A 20676-nucleotide genomic window follows, 5' to 3' on the forward strand; every position below is an offset into this window, starting at 1 on the left:
TTCATGTTGTCATCATTTTTAAAAGGCTCAAGTATCAATTCAGCAAGTCAGGAACTCTACAACAGCAGTTCCAGTAATAAGTCCAAAGGCCAGCTAGTTTGTTGGGACTAGTGCGGCAGTCAAAAGCCACTTGAATGACCCAATGAGCTCAGAGGCTCTAACAATATCACTGTGTTGCTAAGTAATCATCTGGTGGAATACGTAAAAATAATTTAATTTAATTTAATTTAATTTATTCAACATCTATGCTTCCCAATCCCGTAGGACTCAAATAGATACAAACACACATACGGTATGTATATACATATACAAAAATATTGGTTTTCTTGAATATTAGTATATGCTTTGATTTTTCTATTTCATTGGGAATTTAAATAAATGATTTTCTGTTTAAAGTTTCAATCTTATCATTGAATCCTTCTCTTACTTTTTAAACAATCAATTTATTTCTGCAGGACTCATCTGCCTAATTTAGCAAGGTATTTGCAGTAATAAATATCATATATATGTGCAGTTGCTGTCACTATCTGTCAGCGAACCAAATAGCATCTGAGAAATAAATCACTTCCACGCCTGTGCTTCTCACAGGGTACGATTTATTAACAGCCATGTCTGGATTCGACTTGAATCATTCCAACTCTTAGTCCCTTAGATACATCCAGGTCAAAACCCCATATCACATCCCCACACCCATAAGTGCAGTCATGAGGACCAATCCTATGTAGGATTCCTGATTCCTTCCTGTGTTCATTACTATGGCATCTGCAGAAATGAATGTGTGGTGGCATCTCTCTCTCTCTCTCTCACACACACACACACACACACACCCGTTCCTCTATCACTACCAAACTGTGTCTGGTCAACCTTCGGCTTCACATAATGACTTTGGGCCTGACACTACCCTTCCTACTCCTCTTCTTCCACTATACATATTTAAGATGGCCAGGAGAGCAGCCATTTTAGTCCATTACAGCATCAGCATCAGCATCTGCAAAATTTATTATCTCTCAGTCCACAAATTGGACTGAGAGATAATAACTGTCCCAAAGTTATTTAACTGGCTTTCATGCTTAAGGCAAGAGTAGAGCTTATAGTCTCCTGGTTTCTAAATGAATTTTTCTACCTAGTTAAAACTTATACCACTATGCATTTGGTAGTTATGAAAGCTATTAATATGTTCTGAATCAGCCCACAAATTGGACTGAGAGATAATAACTGTCCCAAAGTTATCTAACTGGCTTTCATGCTTAAGGCAAGAGTAGAGCTTATAGTCTCCTGGTTTCTAAATGAATTTTTCTACCTAGTTAAAACTTATACCACCATGCATTTGGTAGGTATGAAAGCTATTAATATGTTTTGAATCAGCCAAGTGCTTTGCTAATTAAGTACAGAAATCTTAAGTATAAGTTGTTTAGTAACTAGGAGTAATCATATAGCTAATTTGGCAAATCTTAAATACTTTCTGTAATTTACAAGGCTTTAGTTTAGAAGAACAGATCTCTGAAATCAATGCTAACTATATAAATAAAATCTAAATATATAAATAAATCCTTAAGCATCTGTTTTATCTATTTTAGAAACCAAGCTAAACAAACTGTTAAACTGAGTAAATTCCTTTGAAATGGTAAACATAACTTTCAATTATATTTTCAGGAAGAAAAAAAAGACATGTACATGTGTCTACTTCTTTCCCTGTAATTTTATCCTGACAACAGCTTCTCAGATTACAAGGGGGGAAATGTAGGTTTATTTACAGAAACCATTGATTTTCTAAGATTGTACTGTACATTAACATATTCATTTTAGCAGTATGCCATCATCATACACAAAGATTATTGACAGACATTTAGGAAGACGGCACATCATCTTCTTAGGTGACATTGATTCCTAACAGTAATCATACAACAATAAAAACAACAATAAAAAACAATAAAAATATAACAATAAAATCAACAATGCAATAAAAAAACAACAATATAATTTTAAAAATCATACATACTTGCAGTCCATCCTAATTCCAGGCCTGTTGGAAAAGCCAGGTATTAATGGCTTTCTGGAAGACGGGTAGGGTGGAGATATTGCAGATCTCTGGGAGCAGCTGATTCCAAAGTTTTGGAACCGCCATAGAGAAGACTCTTCCCCAGGCCCCACCAATTGACATTGTTTATCAGACAGGACCTGGAGAAGGCCGACTCTGTGGGCCTGCTGGCCATAGCAAGGTATGAGGGAGGAGGTAGTCCCTTAAATAGTCTGGCCCTGAGCCATTTAGAAGTTCAGTTCAATACAGTACAGTATTGTGGTTTCTAAAAACATGAAAACATATGCCAGTTGAACAGGAAATTAGATCCGCTTATAGCTTTGCAAATAAATGGGTTTTTTCCTCTCTAAATAAATATTTCTGAACTTGAAGCTAGATAAACATATACACATATAAATGTATGTCACTTACATTTAATAGCTGTTTTTGGCCAAATCATCTAGCACACTGCTCACAGATTTTTCAAAAGACAGAGGCAGGAAATAGATAAAAAGTCCCTATACTGTAGTTCTTCCAAAATCTGCTGTGTGCAATTCATCGCAGTTCTAGTTCTCATTACAATCCCTACATAGTGCCAATTTCATACAATTTTGCTTTTATTCTTGCTGATATATTTTCCCATTACAGCCCTTTTATCCCAATGGCCTGTATGGGACTATTGTCTTTCCAGCTATGTGTGATAAGGGCATGTAATTTGTGCACAGATTAGTCATAGATCCAGAATACTTACTTTACTTACTAGATTTACTAACTAGACTTAATACTTACTAGATTTAACTTGCTGCTAAGAGAGATAGGAGTGTAAACGTCTGAACTCGACTAGTATTAGCTATGGGCGATTATGGTATGGAAGTATTTGTTTGCATTTCTGTAAAACGGTAACTACGGACTCTCATACGCATGCACAAATTTCTCCCTTTCTGTGGCAAGTTAAAAGGGTGCAGGAAGAAGTGGCCAAATTCAGAGACCTTCCTTAGCTTTCTGCTCTCCTAACTATTATTTATGGAATTGTGCGTGTACCGGCAGCTTATGGAAAGTATAGGGCAAGCGAGAGCGCTTTTTCTTTTTTTGCCTGCTGCCATTTCCCGGAGCCTGTATTGCTGGGAATTTCTGCTTAGGGTGAGTAACTTAGAAGCGAAGAGGAAAGTTCAGCTCCTTTCTCTCGCATGTCGGCTGCCCTTAACGTCGGGCAACTCCAGCGGAGCACGCAGCAGGGCTGTGGCCGGGCGGAAGTGACGGTCGTTTCACCTGCTGGGCCGCGAGGGGACAGAGGAGGGCGGCGCGAGCCGGCTAGTGTCCGTTGGGAATTCGATCGAGAGTCGCTTCTTTTCTTCTGGCTGCCGGCAGCTAACTCTCTTCTCCCGCCATGGCATCGCTGCTGCCGCTCTTGTGGGCTGCAATGTTTCTTTGCGCAGGTAAGGCTGGAAGTTAGCGAGGAACAACAGAAGACCACCCCCGCCCCACCACACACACACACACACACTCCCGTTTGCCCACTCCAACCACATTCCCTCCCCCCTCTCCCAAGTAGCCCCACGTTTCTTTCGCCAACTCTCCCCGGGCGATGGGAAAACAAAGGCTGTAAGTTAAAGGGACCGGAGTTTGGATGGATCGGGTTGCGAAATGACTATGTGGCTCCTGTGTTGTTGGGGCTTCTCGGGAGGGATCGGTTGTGAAAGGGCTCCAAAGAGGGGCGTGAGAGGGAGAGGGGAAAAAACGCGCCTTTTTTCCCCCTAGTACCGAATCTTTTTTTGTTTTTTTTTAAAAATACCTCTGAGCGATTCTTTCCCCTAGGCTGGTTTAAAAAACAAAACACCAGTATGTCGGCCTCTTTTGGTGAAATCTTACCCTCTGGGGAGGTGGGGCGAGCAGGAGGTATCAGGATTTCACTCTCTTGATGATTCACCGGGGGCATTGTTGTGAGCTCTGGACTCGCCTAACTACAGTACTACCCTTTCCTACGCCCAGTCGCAAAGTCCTTCGCTCTCTAAAGTAGAGAGCCAGGCAAAGAATTGAATTGCAAGATGTAAGAGCAAAACATGTTTTTTTAAAGAGATTACAATTACACTTCTTGTTTTGTTTTTGTTTTTAAAAAACTTTCACAAATTTTAACCACCCACATGATCTTTATTCCGTATGATATGAGGCAGGTGCTGCCAAAATTATTTTCAAGTGAGCTGCTCTGGTGTAGTTTTGCTAGCAGCTCTTGGAAAGGACTTCCAAAGCTAAATGAAGGAGACAAAAGCTTTTCTAACAATCTCTTTCTAATCAGAACCTGGCTTTATTTAATCGCTGGATCTTTTATAGGGCATATTTTTACACGTATTTTTGTAAAACGTCTTCTGTAAAAATTGTTAGAAAGAATCCAAATAACTATATAAAATAGTTTTTAAAATCTGTTTTTGTCCTTAATATGAAGTATTTGTCCTTAATATGTATTCAAAATGGGTATAGCTTTTAATTATACCCATTTTGGTATAATTAGTTTAGAAATCGTGCTGCAGACTCTACTGGGATCTTTATGATTCAACAAATTTTAGATCCACATTGGGCGGAATAAAATTAAAGTGATAACCTAAATCAAAATTAGTAAGTAACCTTATTCTAATATGCATTCTTCTACAGTAACACCTAGAAGTACAGGTAAAACAAGAAGACATTTGCTTAAATATTATACTAGATCCTGAAAGTTTTATGTAACAAGTATTAAGCTTAGAATATGCAAATGCTTTGGCTATTTAGAACACATCTTCAGGTGTTCTCCAACACAACTTATCTTAAAAAATTAAATTTGTATGCCATCCAACTCACAGAAACAGACTCCAGGTAGTGTACAAAATTTTAAAAAATAAACAGATCTTTATGAAGGATTCTTTTCATAAATTTGAGTGATAATAGGATTTAAATCATTTAATGCTAGGAAACTGCTGTCTTGTTATAATAATTTCCTGTGTTCATGATGTAGCTACCAAACTGCACACAGTTAGAATTCAATTTATACCCACACTTGTGAGGTTAAAAGCTAGGGAAATTAAAAGCTTTTCAGCATTTTTCAGCTTTGTTTCCTGTCCAGATACCTTATGCCACCGTTGATGTCATAGTTTTGCAACATTACTCATAGGATAAAAATTCTTTTGGCTCATCAAGCAATATTTTGTGTATATATCAATGTCTGTATATCATGTTCACTTTAAATACAAATTACTGAAATAGGAAATTCAAATAGCTATTTCCTGCAGATGTTAATAAACTAATTATGAGTCACAAAAAGTATTCCAAAACATTAACAATTTTAAAATACAAAATTTTGTATTTGTAACAATAACTGTAAAATAATTCTGAACATCCTATAGAACCCGAGCAGGCAATTTTATCAGTGGAAACTTTGCATATCTGTATAGGAAATGGGTCCTGTAGAAATGATCCTGGCAGTATTCCTTTTGCTTGGTACTCAGTCGCAAAATTCTAAACCTGAAAAATCTGCAAATGTTTACTTTTAAAACTTGTAAACATGCAGGTTCAAAAGTTCTGTTTTAATAACTTCAGGCTAGTTAATAGGTACCACTTTTTAAACTCAATCTAAAGGTTTCAAAAATATTCATAAATAAAGATAGTCCTCAAATAACTACCACATTTGAGACTGGAATCTCCATCATAAGTCATTGCGGTCATAAGTTGAATCAGACATGGTTTTAAATCCAATTTTTATAATTGCCATTAAGTGAATCATAACAGTTGTTAAATAAATCCAGCTTTCTGAACAGGTGTCCGGTTTTTTGCTCTAAACCAGCAAAAAAATGTCATAAATTCATGATCACATGACTGCAGGACATGCAACAGGTTGTAAATGTGAGTTTCTTTCCGAGTGAAATAAGGAATTATGTGCAGGAGGGAAGGATAGATGAAATAACCACAACATAGAAGCACCAGTATCTTTTCTGTATTTTGAGGTTTAATACTGGAAATAATTACCTTAGGTGTAGGATGATGGTAACAGATTCTTTTTCTCCTTTCATACTGATTTAATAGCTAATTCGATCACTAGTGGCATCACATGTGGCAAAATAAAAATGCCAGAGAAAAGGATAACTTCCTCTCTGTCCTTCGGCAGACACAGGGATATTTTTAAAAAACCCTGAACAACAATTTTTCTTATTTGTCAATAGTGCTATTCAGAAGGTAGAAAAATGTTTAGAAGGGAGATAAGTAGCATATGAGAGAGGTACTAGCATCAGAGCTATATATTATAGCATTTGCCAGAATCTCTGCACCCATTCAAATTTACATGGCTCCTATCAACAACCGTTTAATCTCCTGTAAGAATAGTCTTGTCTCCCTATTGAAGATACAGGTAGTTTTGGTTTATGGCAACAATTGAGCCTAAAATTTCTCTTGTTAAGCGAGACAGTTGTTAAGTGAATTTTGCCCCTTTTAACAACTTTTCTTACCACAGTTATTAAGTCATTGCAGTTGTTAAATCATAATATGGTGCTTAAGTGAATCTGACTTATCCATTCACTTTGCTTTTCAGAAGGATGCAGCAGGTAATCACATGACACTGGAGCTCTGCAACCACCATAAATAAGAGTCAGTTGTTAAGCCTCTGCTTTTTAATCACTATGGGATGCTGCAACAGTTGTAAATGTGAAAAATGGTTATAAGTCACTTTTTTCAGTGCCATTCTTACTTTAAAAAGTCATTAAGTGACCTTTTGTAGATCAGGGGCTACCTGTATTGGCTAAAGCAGAGAGGAGAAATGAGAAATCTTGGCTTTGATTTTCTATGCTGTATTGTGCTATTGGGGTTATTTAAAAGTTGTGTAATCTTGGCAGAAAATTTACCTACCGGTATTCCTGTAGTATGATTTATAGAATCAGCAATCTATGAAAAATTTATGAAGTTTTATAGCCTCTTAATACTAGAAATTGATCATCCAATCAAATTAATGCCCAGGAGCTTCAGGACTGTCATAAAATATTGGTGCATCTTCTGCTAATACATAATTGAATTTATAGAGTATTGATTCAAGAAATGATCACATCAAATATTTGGATAAATATACTTCACTAGCTACTAATATTCTAATAGTCACTTTATCGATGAGAGGGGTGTCAAATTGCATTTGACCTTATACATTTCGTAAATAATGTGATATTTAGGTGTAGCCAATCACTATTTGAAGAGACTATAGTAGTTGCTGAGGCACAACAGAAGTTGCTTTTTTATCATTTGTGTAATATTAATTTACTTTTGGGAAAAATGGAATTGTTAGAATTGTTAAACTAGCGGAAAAAAATTGAAATATTTTCATGCTTGATCTTGGATAAGTGAGCACTTCATTCATGAGTGGTGTGCAATTTGGAGATCCTTGTATACTTGCAACTGGTGTTGTCCATCTATAGAGTCACTTGGATTGTTAGAAAAGAGTGTTTGCTATGAGCAGTCTGTTCTGTTGACAAAACTGTAAGTCTTGACCTGTTTCATTTTGTAGTTCAACCACACACTTGCCTGTTGTTATGATTATCTTTTGACTTCCTAGTTTAGAATTGCAATTCCCTGTGATGAAAAGGATATTTTTTTTGGTGTTCATTCTAGAACAGACCTGGGCAAGGGGTGGCCCACGGGCTGCATCCGCCCCGCACGCAGTCTCTGATCGGCCCACACGCTATCTGTGACCGGTCCGCAGAAGTCAGGGTCCGCTCCAGTGCGAGGATGAAAGAGCTTGCCGCGTCTGCCGGGACTCCTCTGGTTCCTGCTTTCCTGATGAATCATGAGGAAAGCAGGAACCAGAGGAGTCCCAGCAGATGCGGTGAGCTCTTTCATCCTCGCACTCCTACTGAGAGCAGCCAAGCACAGAAACCACGCAAACACTCCAGTGCAGTGACTGTGGTGCACCATGTTGCCGTAAAGCAAACAATTAGGGGTCTGTAGAGTGGGTCTGGGTGTTTAGGTCAGGCCAGGGTCCGGCCCTCTAAAACCATCCCAATTTCTCATGCGGCCCCATGGCAAAATTAATTGCCCACCCCTGTTCTAGAACATGGGTATCAAACTTGCGGTGTCAGGTTGTCATTATGTGATGTTTCACAATGTTTTTTCCCCTTTGTGGAGCTGGGCTGGCCATGGCCTGTGTATGATGCATACAGCCTGTGGGCTGCCAGTTTAACACCTCTGTTCCAGAAGGTATTATCATTCTTCATAGAACCAGTCAACTTTAGCTTCTTTGGCATTAGTGGTCAGGCCAGAGACTTGGGTGTGATGTTGAATCATTTGCCTTGGATTTGAACCAAGATCATTCTATTATTGAGATTGTACCCCAGCACTGCTTTTCCTACTCTTTTAATGACTATGAGTTGACTGTGACTATCCATTTCTCCTATGCTATTCTTGCCCAAAGTAATAGATCTAATGGTCATTAGAATTTAATAGAATAAAATAGAATAGAATTTTTATTGGCCAAGTATATTGTAAGCACAAGAAATTTGTCTTGGAGCTTATGCTCTTACTGTACATAAAAGAAAAGAGATTTGTCAAGAATCATATGGTGCAACACAATGATAGTCCAGGTATAAATAAAATCATACTATTAGGAGCCAGTCAATATAAATCGTAAGAATACAAGCAGCAAAGCTATAGTGATTAGTGGAAGGAGATGGGCAATGGGAACGATGAGAAGATTAATAGTAATGCAGACTTAGTAAATAGTTTGACAGTGTTGAGGGAATGATTTGCTTAGCAGTGATGGTATTTGGGGAAAAAACTTCTTGTGATTAGTTGTTTGGGTGTGCAGTGGTCTATAGTGTCATTTTGAGGGTAGGAGTTGAAAATTTATATCCAGGATGTGAGGGGTCTGTAAATATTTTCCAAGCCCTCTTTTTGAGGGTTGTATTGTGCAGTATAAAGGTCCTCGATGGAAGGCAGATTGCTAGAAATTGTTTTTTCTACAGTTCTCATTATCCTCTGAAGTCTGGGTCTATCTTGTGTTGTGGAACCAAACCAGACAGTTTTAGAGGTGCAGATGACAAACTCAGTAATTCCTCCATAGAACTGTATCAGCAGCTCCTTGGGTAGTTTGAGCTTTCTGAGTTGGCACTGAAAAAACGTTCTTTGTTGTGCCTTTTGATAATATTTTTGATGTTAGGTGTCCAATTTGATATGTTCGATATGATAGAACCTAGAAATTTGAAGAGCTCTACTGTTACTTTGTTGTCTGGTATTGTAAGAGCTGGAAGTACAGGAGAGTTTCTCCTAAAGTCTACCAACATTTCTACGGTTTTCAGTTTATTTAGTTCAAGATTGTTCAGATTGCACCATTAGATTAGTTGTACAACTTCCCGTCTATATGTGAATTAATCATTGTCTTGAATGAAACCATCACTGTTGTGTCATCTGCAAACTTCAGTAGTTTAACAGATGGATTGTTAGAGATTGGTATATAGAGAAGAAAAGTGGACAGATCACACAGCCTTGGGGGTGAGGTCACGGGAATGTGCTAATTGTAAAAGTATCTGATGTGATTTTGCTTTGTTTCACCTGCTGCTTCCTGTTTGTTAGGAAGCTTATGATCCACTTACAGGTGGGTTCAGGTACCACTAGGTAGTTTAGTTTAGTTAGAATTTCTAGGTTCTATCATATCTCAAGACCTAAAATGGTCACCTAACATCAAAAACATCATCAAAAAAGCACAACAAAGAATGTTCTTTCTGCGCCAGCTCAGGAAGCTCAAACTGCCCAAGGAGCTGCTGATTCAGTTCTACAGAGGAATCATTGAGTCTGTCATCTGCACCTCTATAACTGTCTGGTTTGGTGCTGCAACCCAACAGGACCGACACAGACTTCAGAGGATAATCAGAATTGCAGAAAAAACAATTGCTGCCAATCTGCCTTCCATTGAGGACCTGTATACTGCACGAGTCAAAAAGAGGGCGGGTAAAATATTTACTGACCCCTCGCATCCTGGACACAAATTGTTTCAACTCCTACCCTCAAAACGTCGCTACAGAGTACTGCACACCAAGACAACTAGACACAAGAACAGTTTTTCCCCGAACGCCATCACTCTACTAAACAAATAATTCCCTCAAAACTGTCAGACTTTCTACTAAATCTGCACTTCTATTCTACTAGTTTTTCTCATCATTCCTATCACCCTTTTCCTCCCATGTTGACTGTATGACTGTAACTTGTTGCTTATATCCGAAGATTTTTATTAATATTGCTTCTTCATTGCTTATTTGACCCCTATGACAATCATTAAGTGTTGTATCACATGATTCTTGACAAATGTATATTTTATTTTATGTACGTTGAGAGCATATGCACCAAGACAAATTCCTTGTGTGTCCAATCACACTTGGCCAATAAAAATTCTATTCTATTCTATTCTATTCTAGAAGAGTATCTGAAATGATGGTATTGAATGCTGAATTAAAGTCTACAAAGAGGATCCTTGCGAAGGTCTTTGGAGTTTCAAGATGTTGCAGAATGTAGTGCAGAGCCATATTAACAGCATCATCTGTTAATATATTTCCTCCGTAGCAAATTATGGGGGAAGGGTGTCTAATAGTGGATCAGTGAAGTTTTCAAGTGGGACATCACTAGCCTTTCAGAGTTTTTTCATAGTTCTAGATGCTAGAGCAACTGGTCTGTAATTGTTCAGCTTATTTATTTATTTATTTATTTATTTATTTATTTATTTATTTATTTAATTGGATTTGTATGCCGCCCCTCTCCGAGGAGTCAGGGCGGCTCACAACATATATAAAGAGACAATAGTAAAATCAATCCAATTAATAAATAAAAACAATCCTTAAAAATCTACTTTATTATATATGCAGTAGTTGAAAAAAGAAAGTATGAACTGATCTTCAAGTTAAAAACACATGGTTCCCAATTAGCAATATCAGTAGGTAGCTAGAAAAATAAACTAAGAATATTTGTAAAGAAAGTTACCACAAAACATTGAGTAGGAATGAGAACATCAAACACAGTCCAAAAGCGTTGCTCGTTCTTGAAAATGCTTGTCCGCTGCAGCTGATAAAGCTTGAAGGAAAGTTGTCATTATAACATTAGGAGATTGAATATACAGTGCATGGGCTAGAAAAGGAAGCTTTCTTAGGATACGGCCACTAAGTCCTTCACTTTTCCTTGAAATATCTTTTAAGAGGAGGCTTAATTTTGACACGTCGTTTTCTAAGTAACCAATCACCTCTAACTCATGGAGTCTTAACAGTTGCTGACGGGGATATATTATTTGGCACTTCATTAGTTCTTCTATGGAAGAATGATAAATTTTGAATATAGCTGCAGAAGAAGGTGTTAAACAATATATTGTTTAATATCAGCTCTGCTTACAAAAGCAATATCAATTTTCTCTGTGATATTTGAAGTCGTCAGTATAACCACATTAGGATACCTTTTGATCTGATCAATTTGTGTAAGTACAGCATTTACAACACATAGCATCAGAAGGCTCAGTACCTGCTTGAAAAGCACAATGAGCAGCATGAGACTTTCCACCTCATCAATAAGTACAAATACAAGGGCATCTTTGTCATCAATTAATTCTTGAACCACTTAGAGAAAAGGCTGTGACTATTCATCTCTATCAATTTTTCAAAGCTATACCTATGTGAAAGTCTAATGGTCAACTTCTGCGCCAGTGCTCTACAAAGGGAAGTTTTACCAGTACCAGGAGGACCATGTAGTAGAATAACTCTGTTCCATGATATCAAGTTGTTATCAACACTTCAATCAGAGAATAGTAATGCTGTGGTCACATAATTTAATAAATCTGATTTTATTTCAGCATCATAAGTTAGGCTTTCCCATAGACGATGAAACTCAACTGTAGGTGATAACCAATGATTAGCTGCAACAATGTTCTCATCTTCTGCATCCAGGTTTTCTGTAGTAGATCCTTCTTCATTGAGATGAAAAATATGGATTAAAAGTTTGCATTTATTCAAGCTGATAGGCTGTCTTTCTTTCAGCTTTAGTTCTGTATCCACAACTGCAACTGATGCGACATTATTTGTTAGAAAGCAGTCATCAAACTCAATCCATTTGTAATCACCAAAAATAACATTGTGCCTGTTTAGTAACTTTAAGACACTTAGTTTGATATCTTCTTTTTTGCAGTACTGTTTGATTTCTGATGAACTTCCACATGTATCTGCAGGGATTCATAGTCATTCATAGTCAGTTCCTTGATGGTGGGCTTCTTCGGCACTGGAATAATTGTAGAGCATTGAAGCATGAAGGAACATAATACATTTCTAGGGATTTATTGAAGAAATCAGGTGAAGATGGGGGCCAATTGATCAGCACAGACTTTTAAGCAAGAAAGGGTTATCTTGGCTGGGCCTGGAGCTTGTCTGTGAAATAGGACTCACACTTCCTTTTCTGTAATCACTAGTGGTTGTGAACCAAATGGCAGTTATAGGAGGGTTGGCTGTTGTTGGTGTGTTTGAGATGGAGATGATAGAAGTAGGTGGCTATAGTTTCCTTTGAAACCTGCAGTAAAACACGTTCTGGTCATCTGCCACTTGTTGATTTCCTTCAGCCTGGGAAAGAGGCTGTAACCATTGATATTTTAAAGAGTTTTCCACATGTTTACTGGTTCATGTGTTGAGAGCTGATTCTTTAGCTTTTCAGAGTAGCTTCTTTTTGCTGCTCTGATCGCCCTTGTTAATACATTTCTGGTCTGATTGTACAGCATTTTATCACCTTTTCCATAGGCTTCCTCTTTGGAGCCACGTAAATTTGTCTATTCCCACTTTAGTTCACTGATTCCCAAGATGTTTGTGTTCAATTTTGTCATCTCATGTTTGATGACATTAGCTTACCTTGATTCATTGATCTTACTTTCCAGAATACTATGCAATGTTGTTCTATACAGCATTGGACTTTTCTTTCAACATCAGACACATCCACATCAGCTTTGGCCCAGTCACTTCACTTTTTCTGGAGCTACTTCTAATTGTCCTCTGATGTTATTCAGTAGCATATTGGACACATTGCAACTTGAGAGTCTCATCATGTGGTGTCATATCTCTTAGACTTTTCATAAGTGCAGCCAATATGTTATCTTAAAGGTGTAAAAAATTATGAAGTTATTTACTTTGGTCTGATTTTTTTCACATCTCAAAAACTTAGCATTTTAATAGAAATGTTTAAAATATCTATAGCCACTGTAACCCCGTAATAGGCTTGTAAGGAAAAGCATCAGATAGTAACTAGACTGCTGTATTTTAAAGTAGATATACTGTGTGTGTTTGGACATTAATTTCAGTATGTACAGTATAGAATACACTGAAGTAATCTAACTAATGATGAGACACAAGTCTGTTCCTCCCTTTCAAAAACTGTTCTATCCATGGCCTTCATCTGCCCTGCCCTTCCTGTTGGGCCATATCCAGAAAGTATGGTTAGGAAACTAACCACTGAAACACTTTATTTGCTGGCTTATCGTGTGTGAAAATAGAGGGTAATTAAATCCAGACAGGTATAAAATGCTATTGGTATACTGTATAGGAAATGTGATATGGATTGAGGTTTAGCACTTGGTAGACTGGTTTGTACTCTTTTCTATGAATGGCTTTGTGTAATATATCTGCCTTTATTAGCTGCATCATACCCTTAGGAAGATTTTTTGCCATGGTTGCTGCAATTGATAATCATACTTATGTTAAGAAAATCTGGATTCCCCCTAGATTTTGCTTGTTGGAAGTCATCTGGTAATAATAATAATATTAATAATAATAATAATAATAATTATTATTATTATTATTATTATTTATTAGACTTGTATGCCACCCCTCTCCGAAGACTCGGAGCGGCTCACAACAAAATACAAAGCACAAATCTAAATATCAAAAACAATTATAAAAACACATTATAAAAACAGTCATACCATCCAATTAAGCCATACATGAAATGAAACAGCTAAGGGTCAGTTATGTCCCCAAGCTTGGTGGCATAGGTGGGTTTTCAGTAATTTGTGAAAGGCAAGGAGGGTGGGGGCAGTCCTAATCTCCGGGGGGAGTTGATTCTAGAGGGCCGGGGCTGCCACAGAGAAGTCTCTTTTCCTGGCCCCCCCCAGACGACATTGTTTTGTCGACGGGACCCGGAAAAGGCCAACACTGTGGGACCTGATCGGTCGCTGGGATTCGTGCTGCAGAAGGCGGTCCCGAAGGTATTCTGCTTTGGTCGCATTGATGGATGATCTCTGGCGGGCCCGGGACAGGGGTTTATCCTCTGTCCTGGTGCTTGACCTCTCAACCATGGTATCCTTCTGCATCGGCTGGAGGGGTTGGGGTGGGAGGCACTGTTCTCCAGTGGTTCTCCTCCTACCTCTCTGGTCGGCGCAGTCGGTGTTAGTGGGGGGTCAGAGGTCGACTCCGAGGTCTCTCCCTTGTGGGGTGCCCCAGGGGTCGGTCCTTTCCCCCCTGCTATTTAATATCTACATGAAACTGCTGGGTGAGATCATCCAAGGGCATGGGGTGAGGTATCATCAGTACGCTGATGATACCCAGCTTTACATCTCCACCCCATGCCCAGTCAACGAAGCAGTGGAAGTGATGTGCCGGTGTCTGGAGGCTGTTGGGGCCTGGATGGGTGTCAACAGACTCAAACTCAACCCGGGTAAGACGGAATGGCTGTGGGTTTTGCCTCCCAAGGACAATTCCATCTGTCCTTCCATTACCCTGTGTGGGGGGGGAATTATTGACCCCCTTGGAGAGGGTCCGCAACTTGGGCATCCTCCTCGATCCACAGCTCACATTAGAGAACCATCTTTCAGCTGTGGCGAGGGGGGTGTTTGCCCAGGTTCGCCTGGTGCACCAGTTGCGGCCCTATCTGGACCAGGACTCACTGCTCACAGTCACTCATGCCCTCATCACCTCGAGGTTCGACTACTGTAATGCTCTCTACATGGGGCTACCTTTGAAAAGTGTTCGGAAACTCCAGATCGTGCAGAATGCAGCTGCGAGAGCAGTCATGGGCTTACCTAGGTATGCCCATGTTCACCAACACTCCGTAGTCTGCATTGGTTGCCGATCAATTTCCTGTCACAATTCAAAGTGTTGGTTATGACCTTTAAAGCCCTTCATGGCATTGGACCAGAATATCTCTGAGACCGCCTTCTGCCGCACGAATCCCAGCAACCAATTAGGTCCCACAGAGTGGGCCTTCTCTGGGTCCCGTCAACTAAACAATGTCGGTTGGCGGGCCCCAGGGGAAGAGCCTTCTCTGTGGTGGCCCCGGCCCTCTGGAACCAACTCCCCCCAGAGATTAGAACTGCCCCTACTCTCCTTGCCTTTCGTAAGCTCCTTAAAACCCACCTTTGTCGTCAGGCATGGGGGAACTGAGACATCTCCCCCGGGCATATACAATTTATGTATGGTAGGTTTGTATGTATTTTTGTTTAGTAAATGGGGTTTTTAAATATTTTAAACTACAATTTAGATTTGTTATGAATTGTTTTTATTCTGTTGTGAGCCGCCCCGAGTCTGCGGAGAGGGGCGGCATACAAATCTAAATAATAAATAAATAAATAAAATAAATTCTGGTCCAATGCCATGTAGGGCTTTATAGGTCATAACCAACACTTTGAATTGTGACTGGAAACTGATCGGCAACCAATGCAGACTGCGGAGTGTTGGTGTAACATAGGCATACCTAGGAAAGCCCATGATTGCTCTCGCAGCTGCATTCTGCACGATCTGAAGTTTCCGAACAGTCTTCAGAGGTAGCCCCATGTAGAGAGCATTACAGAGGTCGAACCTCCATGAGTGACTGTGAGCAGTGACTCCCTGTCCAAATAGGGCCGCAACTGGTGCACCAAGTAAACCTGGGCAAATGCACCCCTCGCCACAGCTGAAAGATGGTTCTCTAATGTTAGCTGTGGATCGAGGAGGACGCCCAAGTTGCAGACCTTCTCTGAGGGGGTCAATAACTCCCCCCCAGGGTAATGGACGGACAGATAGAATTGTCCTTGGGAGGCAGAACCCACGGCCACTCCCATCTTGTCAGGATTGAGTTTGAGCCTGTTGACACCCATCCAGACCCCAACAGCCTCCAGGCACTGACACATCACTTCCACCGCTTCACTGACTAGACATGGGGTGGAGATGTACAACTGGGTATGATCAGCATACTGATGATACCTCATCCCATGCCCTTGGATGATCTCCCCCAGCAGTTTCATGTAGATATTGAATAGCAGTGGGGAGAGGACCGACCCCGAGGCACCCCGCAAGGGAGAAATCTAGAGGTCAACTTCTGACCCCCCTTCCCCACTAACACCGACTGCAACCGACCGGAAAGGTAGGAGGAGAACCACTGGAGAACAGTGCCTCCCACTCCCAACCCCTCCAGCCGGTGCATAAGGATACCATGGTCGATGGTATCGAAAGCCGCTGAGAGGTCAAGAGGCACCAGGACAGAGGACAAGTCCCAGGCCCGCCAGAGATAATCTATCAGTGCGACCAATGCAGTTTCCATGCTGTAGCTGAGGCTGAATCCTGACTGTTGAGGTCCTAGATAATCGGCTTGTTCCAAGGACCGCTGGAGCACCACCACCTTCTCGACAACCTTCCCCATAAAGGGGAGGTTGGAGACTGGATGGTAGTTATTAAGCATAGCTGGGTCCAGGGAAGGCTTCTTGAAGAGGGGGCACACAAGTGCCTCCTTGTAGGGAGCCAGAAAGTACCCCCTCCTCAAAGAAGCGTTGACAATCTCCTGGACCCAGCTCCGTGTCATGTCTCTGCTGGCTGAAACCAGCCAAGAGACATGGATCCAGTAAACAGGTGGCAGAACTCACAGCTCCAATGGCCTTGTCCACTTCATCAGGTGTCACCAGGTCAAACTCCTCCCAGACAGATGGACAAGGATGAGCCCCATTCACCTCGACTGACTCGTTGTCAGTCGACTCTGTTATCCAATCGGAGTCGAGGTCCGCCTGGATCCGAGCTACTTTATCAGCGAAAAACGAGTTAATCAGACTCCCTCTGATTAAGAAGGGAGCGGGTCACCCTAAACAGAGCAGCCAGGCGGGATTCCGCTGATGCAGTCAAGGCGGCAAGATTGCAAATGGTAATGATATGACCCTGAGATGCTACAGTCATTATAAAACCTTCCAGGTGCTGAGCAACCAAATTTTGATCACATAATCATGAGGATGTTATGATGGTTGTAGCAATAGAAATAGCGCTTAGATTTCTTATCAGTCCATAATGCATAACAGCACTCTGAATGGATTACAACGTTGACATATCACCCTCAACAAACTGGGTCCTCATTTTATCAATCTCAGAATCATGGAAGGTTGAATCAACCTTGACTCTGTCAGGATGGAACTGAGGCTGTGGGCAGAATTAGCCTGCAATATTTTATTCTAACCACTGTGGAATCAGGGCTCTGTAAGCATGAAGAATGGTTGTAAATCTTGTTTTTCAATGCTGTTGTACCTTTGAATGGTCACTAAATAAATGTGATAGTAGGTTGTGGTCTACCTGTATATGTATTTAATTTATTAAGATTTTTGCTGGTTAATATTAAATTATAAATATATTAAATTATTTTGGACTTTTTATTGATCCTATATATCAAGAAACACAAGCAAACTTTGGTGTTTTCCTCAAATGCCCCTAAAATATTTCTCCCCTCTTTAAACTATATGTTGAGATGTATTATATCATAAAATCACCTTGGGTTTCAGAGGGAGCTTGGAGTTGTCCAGGAAGTCTGCTACACACTCTAATTAAAGCCCTGATCACCATATAAAATAAGAGGGTGCCTAAGGCTTTTGATCTGATTGCATTACAATGAACAGTATAGTGTTGGGTTGATTCTCTTCCTTTCTCTGTGGCTGGTTCCAATCAGTGTTGAGAGAGGTCCATCCTATGCCCTCTTCTTTGTGGGGTTTCACAGACTGGATTCTTGCTTCCTGTTTAATATCCCTGTGAGGTGCTAGGTAAGGTCATTTGACAATTTGGAATGAGGTGGTATCAGTGTGCTGATTATTGTCAGCTTTATAGCTCTGACCACTTCAGTGATGTCGCAGACATCTTGTCTGGTCATATGAATGTGGCATAATAGGCTTTGGTTCAACCTAAGAAACGCTCAGTGGATTTGGGGGTTTGAAGGTCCTGGTGCTGGAAATGATCAACCCTAACCCACCCTCCTTCTTCTCCCTCCTCCCCTCACTCATAGTAATATTTTCTATAAAAATACATAGTCCTTATGAGCATAATGTGCAAATGAGGATTATAAAGTCAATTGCTTCCTCTAATTATTTAAAGAACTAAATGCTTGATATAAAAATGTTTCAATTATACATGTATTTTTAAATGCTGTCTTTAACTTTTAAGATATTGAATCTAATATGCTTGATTCCATAATACTTTTACTAGATCTAATTGAAGGTATAACAATAACATCAACAGAACAGACCATGGTTACAAAAGCTCAAGGAGGTAAAGTTACACTGCTGTGCACATTTACTCTCAGTACAGCAGATGAAAGCGCAGTTGAAATTGAATGGAGTATTTTGCAACCAAAAGGTGAAGAACCAGTAAGTAGAAATCATTGTGTAGATATAATACTCACTTTGAATTTTGAATTTTGCATTGTAAGTTTAATTCTTAATTAGAATACTGTATCTTTCTCTAGGGCACCTAGGAAAAGAATATTGAACAGGTTATTTATAGCTAAGACATACAGTGGCTTAAAATGTGTTCTGTTTTCCACACAAATCTTAAAATAGGTGCAGAAAACCCAATTAAACAAATGAGTCAAAACATGTTAAGGCCACTGTTAAGGTTTACCTTGTGGCAGCCGTAAGAGTGGCAAAGCATCAATACTTTTCTACTCTTACTGCATCCACTGAATGCCTCCTAAACAGTGGCTCTATTTAGAGTTAACTGGACTCGTATTGGAAACGGTGACTCGAAGATCAGCCTGCAGGACCATATGGAAGAATTGTCTGGGCATCTAGCAGATAAAATTGCATGGATTTGCTCTGCAACTCTTGTGAATGTGCCACCCTTTTGTGCAGATCAGACTTTGATAGTGAATATCCAGAATTACTTTGTTCTTTAAATTGTTCAAGCCCTCCCATACTTACTGCTGATTATTTTTCTGCTGATTAAAACACTTGATATTTCTCCTTTAAATGAATTGATAATTCTAGATATTCACATACTTTTGCTACACAGAAATATGTAGTTTTGGGGACCATTTTATTTAGTAACTGATTAACATTTTTGACAGGACACTCCATCTAATTTTAGAATTTGTGTGGAGAACAGATCATGTTTTAGATCATAATTATGCAGAAATATGTGGAATTCAAAAGAGTTCACAATCTTTTAAAAACCACTGAAGCGTAATTATTTTTTTCTTCCCCCTCCCATTCAGGTTATCGTATATAATGAAGGGAAAATTTATGATGAATATGGTATGAAGGGACGAGTACTATTTGCTAAACAAAATCCAGCATCTGGAAATGCAAGCATTGATATCATAAATTTAAAACTGGAAGATACTGGCATGTACCAATGTAAAGTGAAGAAACTTCCCAGTATTAAAACTCATAGAGTCCATTTGATAGTACTTGGTAAGGTATTTATGGCTTGAATTTTTTGTATAGCCCTGTAGGAGGTGGTAGATATGAATATTTAATACATAGCAAGTGCAGTGTAATGTAATGTAAAACAACTATTGGATACTGAGCAATAGTTTGGCTAGTTTTCTTTTAAAATTACCCCCTATGTTTTTTTAAGTTAAATCTTTTGAATTATATTCCCATGATGTTGGAAAATTAAAATAGAAAAAAATGAGGCACGATAATACATATGCAATATAAATTATATGTGAATTATACTTTTGCTGTTACATAATATAAATTTATGATTATGAAAGGACATATTTGTAAAATATGTAAAATTCTCTGAATTATGTATTCAGAGTAAAATTCTCTGAATTATGTATGCATAATGCATACATAACAGTTATCACATCCCAATCTTTCCTAGCAAGCAGCTCTGTTACTGCTTGAAATTCTGCCTTTTGTTTTTAGTAGAAATATAGTTTCATCTACTAAGATGAAACTATATTTTTAATTTCCAACTTTCCCCCTATGGGTCTTGAATTTCTAGCTTTTGTAGCTATATCCTGTTCCCCCAAAATAAGACATCCCCTGATAATAAGCCGAATTGACCTTTTGAGTGCATGGCAATAAGGCCCAGCACTTATTTCAGGTTTTTTTAAATAAAAAATAAAGGGAATATAATAGAACTCCAAGTAAATCAAATTTCTGTGAAATCAAACTGTCCACTTAGGAAGCAACAACCCTTTCTTTGCCTTGTAAGGCAGAGAATTAACCTCTAGGCTACAGTATCCAATCCCTTCAACTTTGTACCAGGAAAGGGTTATATGGGTTTTTTTGGTGTTGAATCACCCTGGTATATTGAAAGAGCATCACAGCTTCCTTTTTGCTTCTCGGCCCAACCCATGGCCATTTCCAAGGCAGTTAATTTATTCATAACCAACAAACTATATTCTTTATGTGTCATATGCTTTTGCTGAATTTCAAAATTTAGGGAGACTTGGATAGATCTATTTCGCCCTTGTTCTGG

The 20676-nt window shown here is 39.3% G+C and overlaps 1 protein-coding gene and 1 pseudogene across 3 annotated transcripts in view; one reads left to right on the forward strand and one right to left on the reverse strand.

Moving 5' to 3' along the window:
* The first annotated feature begins 2980 nt into the window (after positions 1 to 2980).
* The window catches only part of CXADR (CXADR Ig-like cell adhesion molecule), a 36079-nt gene continuing 18383 nt past the window's right edge, over positions 2981 to 20676 (forward strand). Inside the window, exons 1-3 of one of the 3 annotated variants that reach the window (XM_070750276.1) lie at positions 2981 to 3453; positions 18451 to 18611; positions 19457 to 19655. In XM_070750276.1, coding sequence (XP_070606377.1) covers positions 3405 to 3453; positions 18451 to 18611; positions 19457 to 19655 — 409 coding nt within the window. In that variant the 5' untranslated portion in view covers positions 2981 to 3404. The remainder of the gene's footprint in view (positions 3454 to 18450; positions 18612 to 19456; positions 19656 to 20676) is intronic. The other 2 variants (XM_070750277.1, XM_070750275.1) reach the window with 2 other exon arrangements.
* On the reverse strand, positions 10874 to 12293 carry LOC139167054 (pachytene checkpoint protein 2 homolog; annotated as a pseudogene).

The sequence above is a fragment of the Erythrolamprus reginae genome, chromosome 4, assembly GCF_031021105.1.
Source record: "Erythrolamprus reginae isolate rEryReg1 chromosome 4, rEryReg1.hap1, whole genome shotgun sequence".
NCBI lineage: Eukaryota > Metazoa > Chordata > Lepidosauria > Squamata > Dipsadidae > Erythrolamprus > Erythrolamprus reginae.